Source organism: Daucus carota, chromosome 2 (genome assembly GCF_001625215.2).
Source record: "Daucus carota subsp. sativus chromosome 2, DH1 v3.0, whole genome shotgun sequence".
NCBI lineage: Eukaryota > Viridiplantae > Streptophyta > Magnoliopsida > Apiales > Apiaceae > Daucus > Daucus carota.
In genome coordinates, this window is record NC_030382.2 from 57,109,279 (window position 1) to 57,127,149 (window position 17,871).

The 17,871-nt window shown below is 33.6% G+C and overlaps 2 protein-coding genes and 1 pseudogene across 2 annotated transcripts; 1 reads left to right on the plus strand and 2 right to left on the minus strand.

Annotated features, from left to right (window-relative positions):
* Positions 1–299: 299 nt before the first annotated feature.
* LOC108208905 (probable phospholipid hydroperoxide glutathione peroxidase) lies at positions 300–2,713 on the minus strand (annotated as a pseudogene).
* A 1,508-nt stretch (positions 2,714–4,221) lies between these two features.
* Positions 4,222–8,024, plus strand: LOC108208904 (glutathione S-transferase T1). Its single transcript, XM_017379502.2, has 7 exons — positions 4,222–4,382; positions 4,757–4,830; positions 5,320–5,380; positions 6,265–6,318; positions 6,570–6,649; positions 7,206–7,411; positions 7,628–8,024. Exons 1-7 carry the CDS (start codon positions 4,318–4,320, stop codon positions 7,838–7,840), a joined length of 753 nt encoding a protein of 250 aa, XP_017234991.1. The 5' UTR covers positions 4,222–4,317; the 3' UTR covers positions 7,841–8,024.
* Positions 8,025–8,484: 460 nt separating this feature from the next.
* Positions 8,485–13,221, minus strand: LOC108208903 (probable LRR receptor-like serine/threonine-protein kinase At1g63430). Its single transcript, XM_017379501.2, has 13 exons — positions 12,571–13,221; positions 12,029–12,167; positions 11,843–11,914; positions 11,583–11,726; positions 11,340–11,489; positions 11,130–11,246; positions 10,989–11,053; positions 10,348–10,596; positions 10,041–10,246; positions 9,797–9,929; positions 9,559–9,716; positions 9,052–9,267; positions 8,485–8,962 (listed from the first exon to the last, which is right to left on the minus strand). The coding sequence occupies exons 1-13, from the start codon at positions 12,689–12,691 to the stop codon at positions 8,717–8,719; spliced, it is 2,016 nt and encodes a 671-aa protein (XP_017234990.1). The 5' UTR covers positions 12,692–13,221; the 3' UTR covers positions 8,485–8,716.
* Positions 13,222–17,871: the final 4,650 nt, after the last annotated feature.

Consider the following 17,871-nt stretch of genomic DNA (forward strand, 5'->3'; position numbering starts at 1 on the left):
TTTATTGAAGCATATTTATGCTTGATTTCTTTTAAATATTTTAAAAATACTAAAATTTTATGCTCAATACTAAAATTTAATCTCATGTTCAGCACCCACGAGACTTCAGAAAACAGGCAGCGTGACATTTCGATATACGAAAACACATACTTTTGACAGTGTAGTGTCATTTCGATATACAAAAACACAAGACTGACTTTTGATAGTGTGTCTTCGGAATATAATTAAAATAAATTTAATACAATACACAGTAGTAAACATATGGCATTTTATTTTTAGCACAATCTGAAGATGAAAGATGAAACGAAGTACACAAACTGAATAACTAATAAACAACTTTATTACATGTATAACACAATTACTGGTGCAATTCAAGCCTTAGAAGGTTACACTGGGAGGAATCCTTATTTAGTACAAAACAAAGGCTTCAAAAGTAGTTAAATACATCTATAACAATTTCTCTGTATCTGTCCCCAGATTGCCAGTGCAACAGCTTGTTCATCTGTAAAGTTAAACTTAAGCAACTCCCAGCAGTTTCTTCACATCCTTCTGCAAATTGGCAGGCGAAAAAGAATCATTAGCACACCATTATATAACATGATCTTACTTATCAAAGTAGTACCATTTTACAATAGTGTGGAAGGATTTTGAAGCTTTACCTCGATGCTGAGAGGAGAGGTTGTGGGTGCATAGCGATCGACAACTTTCCCATCTTTGTCAACAAGGAACTTAGCAAAATTCCACTTAATGCCATCACCAAAGAGTCCACCTTTGCTAGACTTGAGGTACTTGTACACTGGAGCAGCATTGGAGCCGTTGACATCAACCTGAAATTCGAGTTACAATTATACGTCATCTAGAATCAGAATCACTCAATAACAAGTTGAATAAGCAACATATACAATCCCCTACACCATGGTTGAGGGCACTTGGATGGCATCAACTTAAACTAGAAAGGTGACAGGGAGTTTACTACTTCCCTAGGCCATTTCCAATCGCCACCATACCATTGCTTCCAAGTGGAAGCAACCTTAGCATTTTACTGAATTTGCATATAAAGAATTGGCATACACACTCCAAGTATACAAACTAATATGTGCATACGATGTTCCTACCTTGTCAAATATAGGGTACTCGGCTTTAAAACGAGTGCAAGCAAACTCCACGATTTGTTCATTGCTACCAGGTTCTTGTGCCCCAAACTGGTTGCAAGGAAAAGCAAGAATCTCTAGACCTGTGAATGAAAAAAAAAAAAGATGGGATTTAGTGTCGAGAAGCTGGAATATTGGAAATAATTTGAAAAATTTACAAATGGGGACAGTTCTTTTATTTTCCCCCAAAAAAGAAGGCAAATTCAAATGCCAACCTTGATTCTTGTACTTCTCGTACAACTGAGCCAACTCTGTGTAGTTCGAATTGGTAAGGCCACTGCAGTAGATTTATCAAGTATAACCCAAGTCAGATTTATATCAAGAAGGTATTAATTTAAGTAACAGCAAACAGCATCATTCAAAGACTCTTAACTCTTTCATTATGCTGGACTGAAATTTCCTAGTGTTGGGTTAATAGAAAATTTAAACTTGTCAAGAGATGTTAAATCATACCATTGAGATGCAACATTAACTATCATGAGAACCTTTCCCTTGTACTTGCTAAGCTCCACATCATTACCTTTAGCATCCTGCAATCAATTGAACAAGTTAATTCATCAATTGGCAAAAAGCATTAGCCAACAGAAACACAGCAGCAAGAACATAACACTGAAGGCATTATCTCTACAAAAACCAGTGAGGTCATCATTCGATTGTAAACCAATTAGCTTATAGCATATACATCTTAGGGCTCAAGCTGGTGCGATACTAATGTAAGATGTGATGATTATTGTTCTAGAAACAATGGGGACTTACTTGATGTATAAAACCCGTACAAGTCTAATATGTAACACTAAATACAAATCGTGATGCCTAAAACAGATGTAATTGCAAATTTCTGTATATATCAGTTAACATCTTATTGCTTAATTAATCACACAAACGAACACATCAATCAAGTATCGATACTTTTTGTATATTTCCAACGTTTCTTGAAAATCCAAAAGAACAAGGACACCACTGCTTCTAATATTAATCAAGAACAATTAAAAATAAGCAGTACAAACAATAAATTGTATATAAGCACAGATTGAACATCATATACACAACATAAACTCAACTAAATTAAACTCTCCAACACAAAAATCAAGTATCAAGAAATTGGGCTTCCAGAGAGAATGGGGAGAGAGGGAGAGGGAGAGAGAGAGAGAGAGAGAGAGAGAGAGAGAGAGAGAGAGGCATATACCTTGACAGTGAAGTCATGGATGGACTGGGCATTGCTGGACTGACTAGCCATGGAGTGATCCGATCTAACACTCACAAAAATATGACTTCTTGAAGGACTGGGCTTACAAAGAATCCAAGAACCAAGAACCCCAGATGAAATAGGCCTAGATACAAAAGGGTTTTGCAGAGAACTCAAAAGGGTCTGTTTAGAACCAAGAATCAAAGACTTGGGAGGTGAAAAGAGGGCTTTTTGTGTTAAAAATCTTGCTGAAGAACAGAGCATGGTAGATATTGAATTGGGGTTTCAAGATTTTTATATATAGGGGTTTGGAGATGGGCTGAGAGGTGTGTTGATATGTGAGCCGTGACGCAGACTCGCAGAGATGTGTGTGAAAGTAGAGGAGGGGATGTTTTGACACGTGGAAGGTGAAGGGGGTGACACGAGGTAAGACCGTGTATGGATGTGGTGCAATTCTAGAATTAGAGATGCGGCTTGTTGGCTGCCTTTCTTTAAAATGCTACGGTAGATTAGTTCGGACTTCGGACTCGTCAAATTTTTTGATACATTTTTTTTTGCTAAATTTTTTGATACATTTTTGTCGATTTATATCATATTTTTTGTGCTGTGTCTGTAATTTGGATGGTTTTGATTGATTTATGTTTTTTAATAATGTTGATACATTCCCTCTATTAATCACATCAATCAAAACTCTCTAAATTCAGAGATATTAGTGCTTGACATGTGTTTATGAGTCTACACTGGACAAATCGATTTATATTTACCTCTTGAATTAAAAAAATCAAAATATGTTTAAATTTTAAGATAATAGTTTTTTGTACTTTAAATTTATGTTGGAAACCATGGAAGAGAATATATTTTGTGAACATGAGTATGAAATATAGGTAATGTGGATAACGAAAATAACAAAATTATTGAGAAAGATCAACTAACACTCATTTATTTTCACTGTTCATCATCGTCACAGCTCGAATAATGATCCATATTTTCACCTTCCAATCTTCAATTAAATACCCATTAATGTATAACCCTATCCAATAAAATTTTATTACTCCAAGCCTAAGCGGTTAAATAGTTTCTTTTTGATGAATCAGCTAGCTATGAGCTCATTTTTTTTATAATGATAGCCAAAGGTATTCAGATTGTTTATTATGTTCGTGGTAAAAAAATATATTATATTTTATGAAAAGTACTCTCTCCGTTGTCGTTTTGATTTTTTACACGTACGGGGTGTTTTCGATTGGGATTTTAATGAATTGTTTTTAGTCTATGGATTTTAATGGATTGTATGGGATTTTGATTTTGTGCGGATTCTTGATAAAATGTCGTAGAGTTGATAGGATTTAGGTACAATGCTTCAAAATCCCATTGATTTTGGTGGGATTTCAAAAAACTTAAAATACACCGAAGAATGCCACAAAATCCATCATATTATGAAATGAAAAGAAATCCATCAGCATTTGAATACCATCAGATTTTAATGGATTTTAAACAATCCCAATTGAATACCATCGGATTTTAAAGCATAAATTAAAATCCCAATTGAATACCCCCAGATTTTGTTGCATAATTTTAAATCCCAATTGAATACCTCAAGATTTTAATGGATTTCAAACAATCCCAATCGAATACCCTCGGATTTCATGAATGCAAAAAAATACTTTAAAATCCCAATCCAATACACCCCTCGTAATTTAAAATGTAATGAAAATATATTTCTGCGCATTATTTTTCAAAAATTTTCTTTTCTGAATAAAAATATAACACTTTTATTCCAAAAAAAAAGTTAAAAGTAATATTCGGAAACATGTTATTTTTACACATTAGATTAGGTAAAAAAAGTCAAAGATACACCTATTTTGGAATGGCCAGTACCAAACAGACCCTTGAGACAATAATAATAGATTAACAGGATTGGTCGGAACAAAATTGCAGTACTCCAATTTACCTCTCAAATTAGCAGTGACCGAGTTGAAGAAGATGGTGTTGAAATTGTACGTTGATCGGTTGTCCCAACCATCCAGAGCTGTTCTCATCTTCTGCAAGTGAGTTAGCCCTTTGAGTCACTTTCTTTTACTTCAAAATAATTCTTTTTTCGCAATCCACTGCTCAAAGTTTTAATTTTTTGTAATCTTGATTTTAAAGTTTTGAACTTTTTGTAATGTGGTGTTCAAAGTTTTAATCTTCTGTAATCTTGTTCTTAAAGTTTTGAACTTTTGCAATCTCATGTTCAAAGTTTTAATCTCTTTGTAATCTTGATTCTAAAGTTTTGAACTTTTTGTAATTTAATGTTCAAAGTTTTAATCTTTTTGCATTCTTATTTTCAAAGTTTTGAAAATTTTGTTATGTAGTGTTCACAGTTCTATCTTTTTGGCTGCTGAGTGAATTAAGTTGTAAATCTTGATTGATTTGTGAATAGGGCCAATGGAATTGAGTTTGATGAGGTTCTAGTTGATGTTGCTAAAGGGCAGCAGCGTTCTCCAGAATATGCAGGTTTGTTACTTGGGCTGAGACCCAATTTCATTTCTTGTTATTGCTTTCGAGTCGTGTTTTTAAACTTGTTAATTTTGTGTTTGTTAGTGGGATTTATTGAAATTTGATAAAATTGAACAAAGTTGTAGTAAATCACTAATTTCAGGTTATTTTGGTACGTTAAATGAGTCTTATTGGTGTTGTTTTCTGGGATGTGTTGGATATTGCAACCTCTTCCCTGACCCTTGTTTTTGCCTAAAGAGGCTGTTTATGCATTTGATCTGCTTTATTTATGCCTATTTGTTGTTGAGGCTTACAAACATTTCTCACACATACATTAATTTCTGCTAATTCAGAGTTATGTTGATGTATATTGTGTTTCTGTGAGTACTTATTATATAATGTTCAGTTAAGAAAAGCCATCGGCCCTGTGTTAACTTCCCTTATATTCTGTTAAGAAAAGCCATTGGTCATGTGTTAACTTCTCTTGTATTCTGTCATCGTTTGCAGAAATTAATCCCATGAAAAATGTTCCGGCAATAGTAGATGGAAGATTTAAACTGTTTGAAAGGTAAATGTGGTTTCCCATGTATGTTTTTGACTAGTTCGATTCTTTTTAAAAAAGTATGATGCATATGTTAAACACATTTTTTGCGTTTACATTCTTTCTTATATTGGATTATGATTATATATATATATAGGCAGGGGCTTCTCGCTGCCTGCATACATGTTACTTCTTAGGCCCTACTTCTGAGTGGGATATGTAGAATACATTTAATAGTTTGGGTTGCTAAAGAAAAATCTCAATATTTAATCACTTGTCCAGTTTTTACATCCTCACTATTCATTTATATCCAAAAACATATTGGATCGCTATTCATTTATATCCAAAAACATATTGGAAAACATTTAGTTTAATCTACACTCTTTGTACTTAATAAAGACCATGACTTGATTATTGCTCAGGAAAGAATTAAGGTGGCACGTGGTTTGATTGTTTCAATGATTTAAATCTAATAAGAGTTGGTTCTGATCCTGTCTATGCCTCCATGCCACCATGCTTGTTAATCTATTGTTGCCCATAAGTACTTTTTAGAATCATGAGTTGCTTAAGCTTGAAGATTTGGTTGCGCTTCCCTGACAGATTTAGTTGTTAGGTCTACACTTAATAGTTTGTCTTGCCTTAGTAGTGTTAGGTTAGAACCAAAAAAAAGATTCTTTTTATATCAAAAAGGTCTATCTACCTATATGAAGAGTGCTGCTATTGGCTATCATTGTTATACAATATACACCGAATCTAGCCTTTCCCTTTTCTTAATAATTTCCCACTTCTTAATCCAGGTTCCCATGTTCTTGGCAATATACCTAGTGTATTAGGTTTTGAGTTGAATCAACATTGTCCTTACATCTTGTACAGAAATATATTTGACTATTGTCATGGTTTTGCATGTGCAGCCATGCCATTCTAGTCTATCTTGCTTGCGCATTTCCTGGAGTTGCTGAACACTGGTGAGATTTTACTTTTATCTTAATATATATTAAATATATATAATGTGTAACTTATAATGGTGTCTGAATTACTGGCATGTGAGCATCTATGTTGCCTACACATAGTACATGTCTATCTTTACTGCATCCTCTAAAGTATTTATTCTTTATAAATTTTTTTTAGTTGCACGCATAAAGGAGTTGTGTTTTAATATATCTAAGTTTGACATTTTGGTATATACTAATTTTCATAATGCCGATAATGACAAAAGGTACCCGGCAGATCTCTCTAGAAGAGCTAAGATTGACTCAGTGTTGCATTGGCATCACTCCAATTTACGTGCTGGTGCAGGTGCTTAATTCTGAACTCCAGGACATTTTCTTCATTTTCTTTCAATGACTATGGCTAAATTGTCTTCTTTAAGAACCTTTACTAAAAATTACAGCTTCCTTTATGAAGAAAATCCAACACACACACAAACTTACAAATTTTCCGATTCTTTTAGAGATTTTTTTTGTTCCGTAGTCCCATACTTGTATTGTTTCTTTTCCAGTCTTTTCTGAATTCCCTGTGCTAGGTTGAATCTTTTACTAAGGATCTCTGCTTGTAAACACTTCACACGGAGTTGGTGAATGCTTGGTTTCAGAACTGTTAGCGTGGGAATAAAATTCTGGAAATTCAGATAAATTGGCACATCACCTGATTTTTCTTTACTGTTCTGCTTGTATTAATATAAGAAAAATAGTAAAGCAATGCCAACACGATTATACATTGTAAATTTTGTTAGTAATTGTTTTTCTTGCTTTAACTTATCTTATAGCCATGGGTTTTTGGTCCATTCTGTAATTTTGTTATTAATTATACGACATTCTCATAAGAAGTTGTCTTTTTGGTCCATTTGTATTAGCTCCATATGTTTTCAACGCCAGACTTGCTCCTATATTCGGTCTTCCTCTAAATCCACGTGTTGCTGCTCGAGCTGAAAAACTTCTTTCTGGCTCACTTGCAAAGATTGAGTCTATTTGGCTGAAAGGAAAAGGTAGGTTTTTGGTAGGAAGCTCGCAACCATCCATAGCAGACCTCAGCTTAGTATGTGAAATCATGCAACTAGAGGTACATAGAATTTCTAATATAGCTATCCTGTTTTGACTTTATAACTATGGTATTAGTATATTTAAAGATATATGAATATGCTTTAACTTTAGAGAGAAGTGATGACAAGCTCTGAGAGACACCATGATTTTAGCTTTTTCATCTTTTTCTCTTAAAATGTGATTTTGCTTGGCATAATATTTCTACCTTTGATGATATTGTTTCCTGTTGGGTTAGCTACTGGATAAGGAAGATCGCAACCGACTATTAGGTCCGCACAAGAAAGTTCAGCAGTGGATCGAGGATACCAGGCATGCAACAAGACCTTATTTTGACGAAATGCACAATATCCTTTTCAAGGTCAAAGAAAAGCTTGCTAGGATGCCTGCAGAGGGAGCGACTAGCAAGACTCTTGCTGGTAACAAAAAGCAAATACTTTCAAAGATGTGAGTACGCACTGTAATGGCATGAACCACCTGAGGTTTACAAGGCGTAAACTATGTTTGTTATCCGCTACTGCCTGTGTAGTATCATCTAAATTATGAATATTGAAGCTCTTCCAGACTACTGATCTGCTAGCGTTGTAAAGTAAAAACATAAACCATGGTTCTTTATATAATCACTCTATCCTGAATCCTGATCTCATATGTTTGCATATATTACTCCATTTGTAAATTATGTGTTTGATTGTAGGTTGATTGTAGGCCAATGCCAAAAATTTAGCCATCACCCAGAATGTCGTGGGAATCGGAAAGCAAAATATAGAGAACTTGGAACTTTTTTTAGCCTTGCCCAAACTCAGATATAGTGAATGGCTTCCGTGCGCATCCTCTTTATCTTCATGTTTGATGGTCCAGCAAAATATGACATGTATTCCAGCTTAGCTCTACTGTTTTCCCATATAATATAACATTTCTACAAAAATGCAGGAATGTTATAATAAGTTGATAAACAATCCATGACTTCAATTTTCCAATAACTTACTCATCTACTATTTAACTGTACTCCCAAGATGGCAGTAGTTCAAAACCTAATAGCAACCGAGTACATACAATTTATGAACTAACAAATTAAGCAGCTAAATTCTGGCAGGAGACTCTCACAATCCACTAATCTTAAATTTCCAGAACTTTACACGGTCTAAGCAAGACAATTGGATATTTGTCGAGCATGAAACTTTTATGTTTCTTTTAACACGCTATAACATATACAACATTCTTGAAGTCAATCAATGAAGTGAATGAAGGAGATAAAGGCTAAGAAAGAATATAGGATTACTCTTATTGTTTTGATTTACTGTGACTCGGTGAACAAGCTCTGACTTGGTTAGGATGAAAGCGCAAGCTCTGCCCATGCTAAAGATGATGCCTTAAGTTCAGAAGATACAGATGTGTCGATTCTGCTCTCAAGTATGGTGCAGAGTTCCCGCGTGCTTACCCTGTTCATTGGAGCTTGTTTAATGCAGAGGCTCACCACTTCACATATCGCAGTCAGATCTTCTTGTCTGAAATGTTTTAACTGGGGATCCACAATGTTAGACATTCCTTCAGGCAGTTCAAGAAATTCTGAAGCCTGTCAAGAAAAAATGGACATGCAATGTAACTAAACTGCAGAATCGTATCATGTTATGAAATTTGGATATTTAAAGTATGAGTACTCACCCAGTCTACCAAGCAGCCTTTCTCCTTGCAGTATGGAGGTCTTCCACTAATTATTTCTAATAAAAGTACCCCAAATGCGTAAATGTTACCTTGGACATCGAGATGACGTCCCTCCATAGAACTTGGAAGTACACAAACATCACCGTTGGCACTAATAGCACCAGAATTCTTCTCTGATCTTGAAAGAATTGATTTCCAACTTTCAAAATCAACTAGCTGCAACAAGAAGTTGTACTCAAATGAGATGCAAAGGTGCTTTATGAAGTTGTACTCAAATGAGATGCAAACATGAAAGCCGGTGTAACATCTAACAATTGAGTCATATAATGGATAGATAGTAACAGGGAGATTTTGGTCAAGAAGATACAAGGACCTGGTATAACTTGTCCAGACTGTAAACATAATTACACACTTTGGTGAAATATAATAAAATATATGTGCCCGCACTTCCCAGAAATCCAGTGAAAATATATGGTGTCTAACTGGAAAAAGGATCCTTGGGCATACCTTTGGAGAAAAATCGTCAGTCAGATAAACAGCACTAGAATTAAACTCAGAAATAGTAAAGGGTGGCAATATTTCTGTATGAAGATACTTGAGTCCCTTGGCGATGCCTACAACAATATTCATTCGTCTCGTCCAACTTAACTGGCATCCTTCTTCATCTGCAGTTCAACAGAAAGTTCCAGGTATCAGCCCCATCATTATATTTAGTAAATGACACATAAATAAAAGCAAACCTTACAATGTAGGTGCTCATACAATGTCCCGTTTGATGCATATTCGAAAACTAACATCCTTGTAAATGGAGAGCTTTCTCTACAATAGCCTAGTAACTTCCCTGCATTCTCGTGATTTAATCTTGCCAAATCTGCCACCTGAAACATGAAGATATTAAAACTTCTGACGCATTTTAAATATCAAATGTCATAAAAGTATCTCAGGTACTTAACATTTCCTGTTCAAACATAATAACGTAGATTGATCACCTCTTTCTGAAAATAGAGCTCAAGATAGCCTGTCCATTGCTCTTCTTTGATGCAAATAGATATCACAGCAATCTCAGGCCCGCCTTTCATGATGCCTTTGTAGACCAGACTGTCAGAGGAGGACCCGATAATATTGCTAAAATCTTCACAAGCCACTTCAAGGTCTTGTCTGTTATATCTCACAACATCCTTTAACATTCCTGGATCTATATCAATGCTAAAAAGGATTAGTGAATGATACTAGTGGAAAGAAATCTATTATAAACTACGATGCAATATGGCAGGATATGCCATTTGAAAGCCTAACCTATACAAATTGTTATGTGCTCCTTGCCGCTTGATATTTTCTTCCAGGGAATACCGATGGAAGACTTTTTTGGCAATCTTTTTACAGCCAGAAAAAGAGCCATAAGAAAGAGGGAACCAACCATGACTCCTGTAACTATCTCCAGAGCAAAAATCCAAGTAGGCTTTGAGACAGACTGATGTTTGACTTTATCTTCAACATATCGGTGTTTTGGACCGAGTCCTGGATGAGCCTTGGGTGGAGTACCATCTGTATGCATATTTCATTATATTAATCACTATGCTTGACAGCAAACCAGATACATGACAATTAATTTTTTCCTCTTAAAGTTCAGATTAAGACTAGCAAGTTAAACATATCACACACTACTTCAGAGCTTCGCCCTGATGAGTGTATCTTTTCAAGAAACTACATTTTGTGAATGTAACAAAGTATCTTTAACTAAGTCAAGGAGGAACATGCTAAAAAGGAATATGCATTAAGGTTAGCACTGTAGCGGGACTGAACACCTCGGCCCTCGCCCAATACACACACACACACACACACACTTCTCTAAACTTTATAAGTATGTCACAGCACTTTGACTGCAGTCCATGTGATGGAAACACATTAAAATTAACACATAGGAAGAGAAAACACACCACATAATGGAGCATCTCGCTGTTTGGGATCTCTGTCCAGATGGCAATTACCCTGAAAGCTTGAACTGTGAAGAAAACTTGATTCAGTAACCAGATAGAAGAACTTCATCTCAGAAAACAGATACATAAAACATGTAATACCTTTGAAGATATTCTAAGCACTTGGGCACACTTCCAACAAAGAAATTGTATGAAAAATCGGCAACTCTTAACTGAGATGCACGACATAAACCTGTAGGATTATCATTCGAGAGAGACCTGTAACACAGTAATACAGTAAGAATCTGAGAACTAGATCGAATTGGCCTAAGGCTGGCAAGCGTATGGTAGGAATTAGGATGATATACTTACAATCCATTTAGGTTGGAAGCAATCTGTGATTTATTACTACCAGGAATAGTTCCTTCAAGCTTATTCCTATCCAGCCGTAGTTCCTCAAGGTAGTTCAGATTACCAAGCTCAAGAGGCAACCTCCCAGTCAACCCATTAGACCCAAGGTTTCTGTAACAATACAACTGAAACAGGTAAGTAAACTTCAGAGAAATTCAGGAGCAACAAGTTGATACATGAATCATATCCAAAATATCGACTTACATCTTAACAATACTTGTTAAATTTCCAATCTCTGGCGGAATAGGTCCGGATAGCATGTTTCCTCCCAAATCCAACACTCTGAGAAACTTTAAAGCGCCTAGTTCTTTAGGAATTGTACCAATGAAGTTGTTGTCATGTATAATTCTACAAATATTTGGAGAAGGCAAATTTAGTCTTTCATATTAGCTTAGTACAACACCTGTGAACTGTTAAAAACCAAAAGACACACAAAAAAAAAACACAAAACAACGGATCCATACAGTTCTTGCAAGAATGACAGCTGGTCCAACTCTGTCGCTATAAATCCCTTCAAAGATGACTGAGATACATTGCTGCAAACAAAGATTCATCAGAATATAACATTTAAATTAGCTTCATGCCAATCTCGTCTAAGTTTGTACAAACAATTGATTGAAAACCAAGTGGACATCAAGAGTAGTTCTCACATCTTCAAAATATGATCTCTAGCAGTAGAACAAGAAATGCCAGACCAGTCACAAGGATCCGAATCTAGGGAATTCCAATTTGACAAAACCATTAACGGATCCTCGTATATAGCTTCTTTGAATGCCGAGAGTGCATATACTGCGCAAAATCAAGAATTTCATTACAACATGTTCCATTAAGAAATTACAGCCACTAAACTTCACACATCCATTGTATCAAGATATTCTGAAAAAGTGTATAAATACAGACCACACCAATATAAACAGTAGACTACTACAAAAGATAGAACAAATCAAGATCTGTTAAAGAAACAGAATTGGCACAGAGCATAATTCTGTTACATCAAAAATATAACTACAAAATCTTCAATAAAAAAAAATCACTGGCACCAAAACAAAAATGCAGTACACTGTACATCTACAATTGACACAATTCAAGATCATTCCAAACAAACATAAAAACAACCCACATTAGTAAAACAACTAAACTACCCCCCAAATATCCCGAGAATCAAGATCTGTGACAGAAACAAAATTCATACCTTCATGTGATGCAAAAGCATTACAAGTGACTAAAAAGAGTCCCAAACACACACACACAAGCTGATGTGTGTGTAAAGAATCCATCTTCTTCAGAAAGCTATTGAATTTCAAGACCCCCATTACTAAAAGAACTCATCTAAACCAAGATTTTCCAAGAAAATCAAGAAACTGTAATGGGGTTCTTGAAAAGAACCCAAAAGTGAATTCAACTACACAAAACAAAGTGGTGGGGGCTTTATCTTTATCAAAGACGAGTAAAAGTAAGCAAGTAAAAGACAGAGTGAAACTAAAAGACCCAGAAAAGGAGAACTGAGAGAGAGAGAGAGAGAGAGAGAGAGAGGGAGGGAGGGAGGGAGATTGTAAATAATGTTGGGAGAGAAAGGGGGAGAGGGAGAGAGAGAGACAGAGAGAGATGTTGAGAGAGAGAGATATTGTAAGTAATGTTGGGAGAGAGAAGGGGGAGAGAGAGAGAGACAGAGAGATGTAGAGAGAGAATACGTATCAAGAATTTGGATAAAATGATTGACTGCAGTCTGTAACAGAGATATTAATAAGTTGTGCAGATAAAAAAGAGAGAAGAGCGATGAAGAATGTTTGTAATTTGTGCTGTGATGAAATTATGTGGCCGTTCATGATTTGTTTTGGTGGTTAATCATGAAGATTAGCAGATAAATTTTGGGATTAGCTGGGTTGTTACTGTTTCTGTGCCAATAGCTTTTGATATTTACTGCTGCTAATCATTGTATTGTTTGGACCAATGAAACAACAGATGCACTGCAAGTAGAACACTGTTGTCATGCAACTTGCAGTCTTGTACAGTTGTACTCCTTCCGTCCCACCCATTTCTTTACACTTTCCTTTTTGGGTGTTCCACCCAATTCTTTACATTTCAAAACTTACCAAAAATAGTCAATGGGTCCCACCACTTCTCCACTTTTCTTTCTTTTTCATACTACTTTTACTCCACTATCTTCTTTTTATACATTAAAAATCAATGGGTCCCACCACTTTACCCACTTTTCTTCCTCTTTTCCACTACTTTATAGATATTTCTTAACCTCCGTGCCCAACCCATTCGATAAGAAATGGGTGGGACGGAGGGAGTAATAATCTCTCTCTCTTTTTCCTTTTTCAGAAAAATTATACTTAAAAATTTGTAGACCCTAATTAAAAAAAACAAATTTATTAAAATATTTAATGATTTTCTCTCGTATCATTAAGACGAGTATCATATTAAATTCGTTTTCTTAGTGCAAGAAATAATTTCTGGCAATAAAGTGGTGTACCTGTTTTGGTAAGAGTAGTGTTGAAGTTTAAATAACTACTAGAATTTGTGTGTTAAATAAAAGTCTTTCCCTTTATGAGCAGTTTTTTTGTTAGAATTTCAGGTGTACAAAATATTCTGTCTTTAAATTCCTGCATTGTCAGGAGTTGATCCCGACCAATCTGATGTTCGCTCACCTCGTTATCAAAGTTGTATTATTTCAAACATTCTGAAAGCCATTTTTAAGCACCATATCTTCGTTTCATACAGAAATCGAACACCATGTTATCATATTTTAAGTAAATATTAAATTTAGAAAATATGATTAAAAAAAGTGTTAGATCACTTATTTCCAAAAAGTTAATTTCAAATATTAAATTTTATGATATAATTGACTATAATGCTACCAAATATTGTTTGTATCAAAAAGAATTCTAATCTAATCAACTTTTATACGTGTGTATATACATATACCTATGTATAATAACTTTATGAAAAATAATACTAGATTACCTAATTTGGTAAACAAAATTTATTATAAATGATGTGATGATATACAACTTTGAATATTTTATCTCATGTTATTATTATGTACGTATGGGACTCATTATTAAGAAAATTATAACCAATTAAATTATGATATATGATCTTTTAAAAAATGAAATCATGAAATATGATATTTGATTTATTTGGAAGATTCCCAACGGATATATCATCGTGATCAAGCCATTTTGAAAAGAAATGCCACACATCATTGAACAGAAATATCACAATTTCAATTTCCTAATGTTATTCATGAATAAATACAATCACAATTGGTTTTCAATTTTTATATTCTTTTTTTGCGGTTGCTTTCAAACATTTTAAGAATACCATTTTAAGCATTATATATATTTCTAATTTTATATTAAAATCAGTGACATGAAAAAAAATCACTGATTATGGATTAAAACTAGTATTCGGGTTCTCTTCTACTATGTTTTATAAATATTATATTTATATATTCAAGTGTTGGAATATGAATATATAATTTGAAGTCTAAATAATTATGATCATAACTTATTTTTTGATTTTTATATGCGCGGTGCTACGATGGTGATTCTCATTTTAGACGGAAAAGCCTTGCTACTAGAGCTCTCTATAATTTAAGAACTCCGAAATTTCAATTATTTCATTTATGAATTCGAGTATATATAAACTGGATTACATAATTTTTTCCAACTACCACCGTTGAACTTCAGTACTCCTATAATTTTACATACAACGATACCGGTTATATATTCCGGCGGTGGGTGGGTGGCTAGTTGAGTAGTTGAGATATCGGGAGGAAATATTTTATTAAATTGAACAATAAGTCGATGACATTGCAAATATAAAGGTACACCATTTAGTGCTCGATAATATTCGAAGAGACAAGAATATAGGTGATTAATTGTTGCATGGGCTTCTCTTTCTGGGGTCTAGACCTCATGCATAATAATGTCCTTTTGTTACGCGTCTTATTCACCTCCTTTTATTTTAACAATGCGGTAGACAGCTACAAGACGGCATTTACAACTAATTATTTAAATACTTTTACAATTCAAAATTATTATAAGAATTTGCATTTATTAGTGGAAAAAAAACATCAAGTAATCGAGATAACAGTTAATAAATATTAAACTAATAAATATTTAACACATTAATTTTGTTTTACGTACAGAGAATATGTATTACTCCCTCTGTCCCCTTAGGTTGTTTACCTTGGTAGACGAGAGTTTGGCACACATTCTAATGCTTCTAGAAAACATAGTTCCGTAACTTTTTTTTTTTTAATTTTTTTTCTTTTGAATAAAAATTTGATGTTTGAATTTTTATACACCAAAATAAAATCTCAAAAATAAATTATAGAACTATAGTTTGGAATTTAAACGGGAGTGAACAAAACGGCTGCGATAGATGCATGGATATCTCTCTCACTCACAGAGTCACAGTCAGAGATTCACACCATGTGAGTTTAATTTGATTGATGGATCAATCGTTCTCTTGTGGCCTGTGGGTGTATTCATGGATCAGTACGGGACTACGGGTCCATGTATATTTACGGTTGAAGACTACTTAACTCACATTTAATATTGTGGGTGTTTGGCAACCCATATTAAACCGGACTTCTCGGCTTATAAGTTATAAGCACTTATTCGTACCGTTTGTGTAAAAAATCAAGAAGCACTTATAAAAAGCTAGGAATGCTAGCTTTTGTTTCAGGACTTCTACTTATTTCCCAAACACTTTAATCATTTATAAATCTTATCTTGCTTCTAACTTCTGCTCCACTTATTTATTTTAAGCAATAAGCACTTATTTTAAGCTCACCCAAACGACCCCATTATTTGCCCCCACTTTATTTAGTTTCTTTATACTATTATATTTCCTATTTTACAGCTACTCCGCCTTATGTTCTTTTGTAAATTGAAACTTTTTTTTTATATTTTTCATATTAAAATATTATATATCATATGATCAATCATAAATCACATTTATCTTCATATATTTGTGTATATAAGAATATGTATTTTTAGTAACAATTCACGATACGGTGGCGGTTGTTCAAAAAGTAAGTATATATATATATATATATATATATATATATATATATATATATATATATACTCATGAAAAAGTAAATATCATAATGTTATTCCCAATTTGTATTTATGCAAAATTTATTAAATCTGTATGGATATCTCGTCACAGTCAAGAGATTCACAAAGTCACAGAGTCACAGATTTTTGAATATATATATGTATATATTTGAAGTATTAATAATACAAATTAGCTTCAATTTATGCCACGTGATCACAATTTGGAGATTCGGTAGAAGTCTAAAATAAATAGTGAAGACAAATAATTTTTTTTTTGAGATTATTTGTTTAATTAATTCAAACTCTATTTCGGATTACATAATATCCATAATATCATTCTCTTTGATTAATCTTTCTTGCGTAGGGTTGAAAATGGGGTGAGGAAGATGGGGAACCCGCCCCACCCGCCCCGCTAATATGGGGAATGGGATAGTAACAGAGAATGATTTTCTGCCTCGTCAAAATATGGGGCAAATATGGTATTTGTTAAATTCCCGCGGGAATTCCCGCCCCGCCCGCATATATTTAATATAAATAAATAATTATATTTAATATAATACATTTATTATATTCAATATTATATAATACATTTATTATATTTAATATTATTATTTTATAATACACAAAATTATAATTTTACAATTTATAACATGTCTCTTTGATTTCTATTATATTTAATTTTTTGCTTTTAATATACTTGTCTTGTATATTTTTATTAAATTCTGAAAAAAAAATTATAAATTTAAAGTAATTATTTAAAGTGTAATATTATAGCAACGGGGCGGGGCAGGGCGAAATTATATTAAATCCCCGTTGGGATGGGAATAGGAATTAAAAATAAATCCCCGCGGGAAATGGAGCAGGGACGGGGCATGAAAAATATATATGAGACGGGGGTGGGAAATTAAGTCCCCACCTCGAACCCACTCCATTTTTAACCATATTCTTGCGGATGTTACTCGTCTAAGAATAACTATACGGGGGTAAAAGAAATTACAAAAAGGAGGTGAGTCGTGTCCTCTATAATCAAGAATTAATTCATTTTACTAGTTTAGGTAAATTTATTAATATATGTTGATTTTTTATTAGGTATAAAAGTCATTGATATAATAATATAACTTTATAAATTATCATTCCATTAAAAAAAAACATTATAAATTATCACAATTTTTTTATTAAATTGAAATTTTAAAAAATAATAAAAAAATTCGTATTTTCAATTTTTTGGATTCTAAATTCTGAATTATTATTCAAATTATTAATTTGTTAAATAAACTGTATATATAAATTTATTCCAACGTACAAGTTAAAATTCGGCCAAAAGAAGTTTACCCAAACATGTCCAAAGATGGATCTAGATAATTGTTTTTATTATATTTATTTCCTAATACACCAATTATCTGCAGACACTTCAC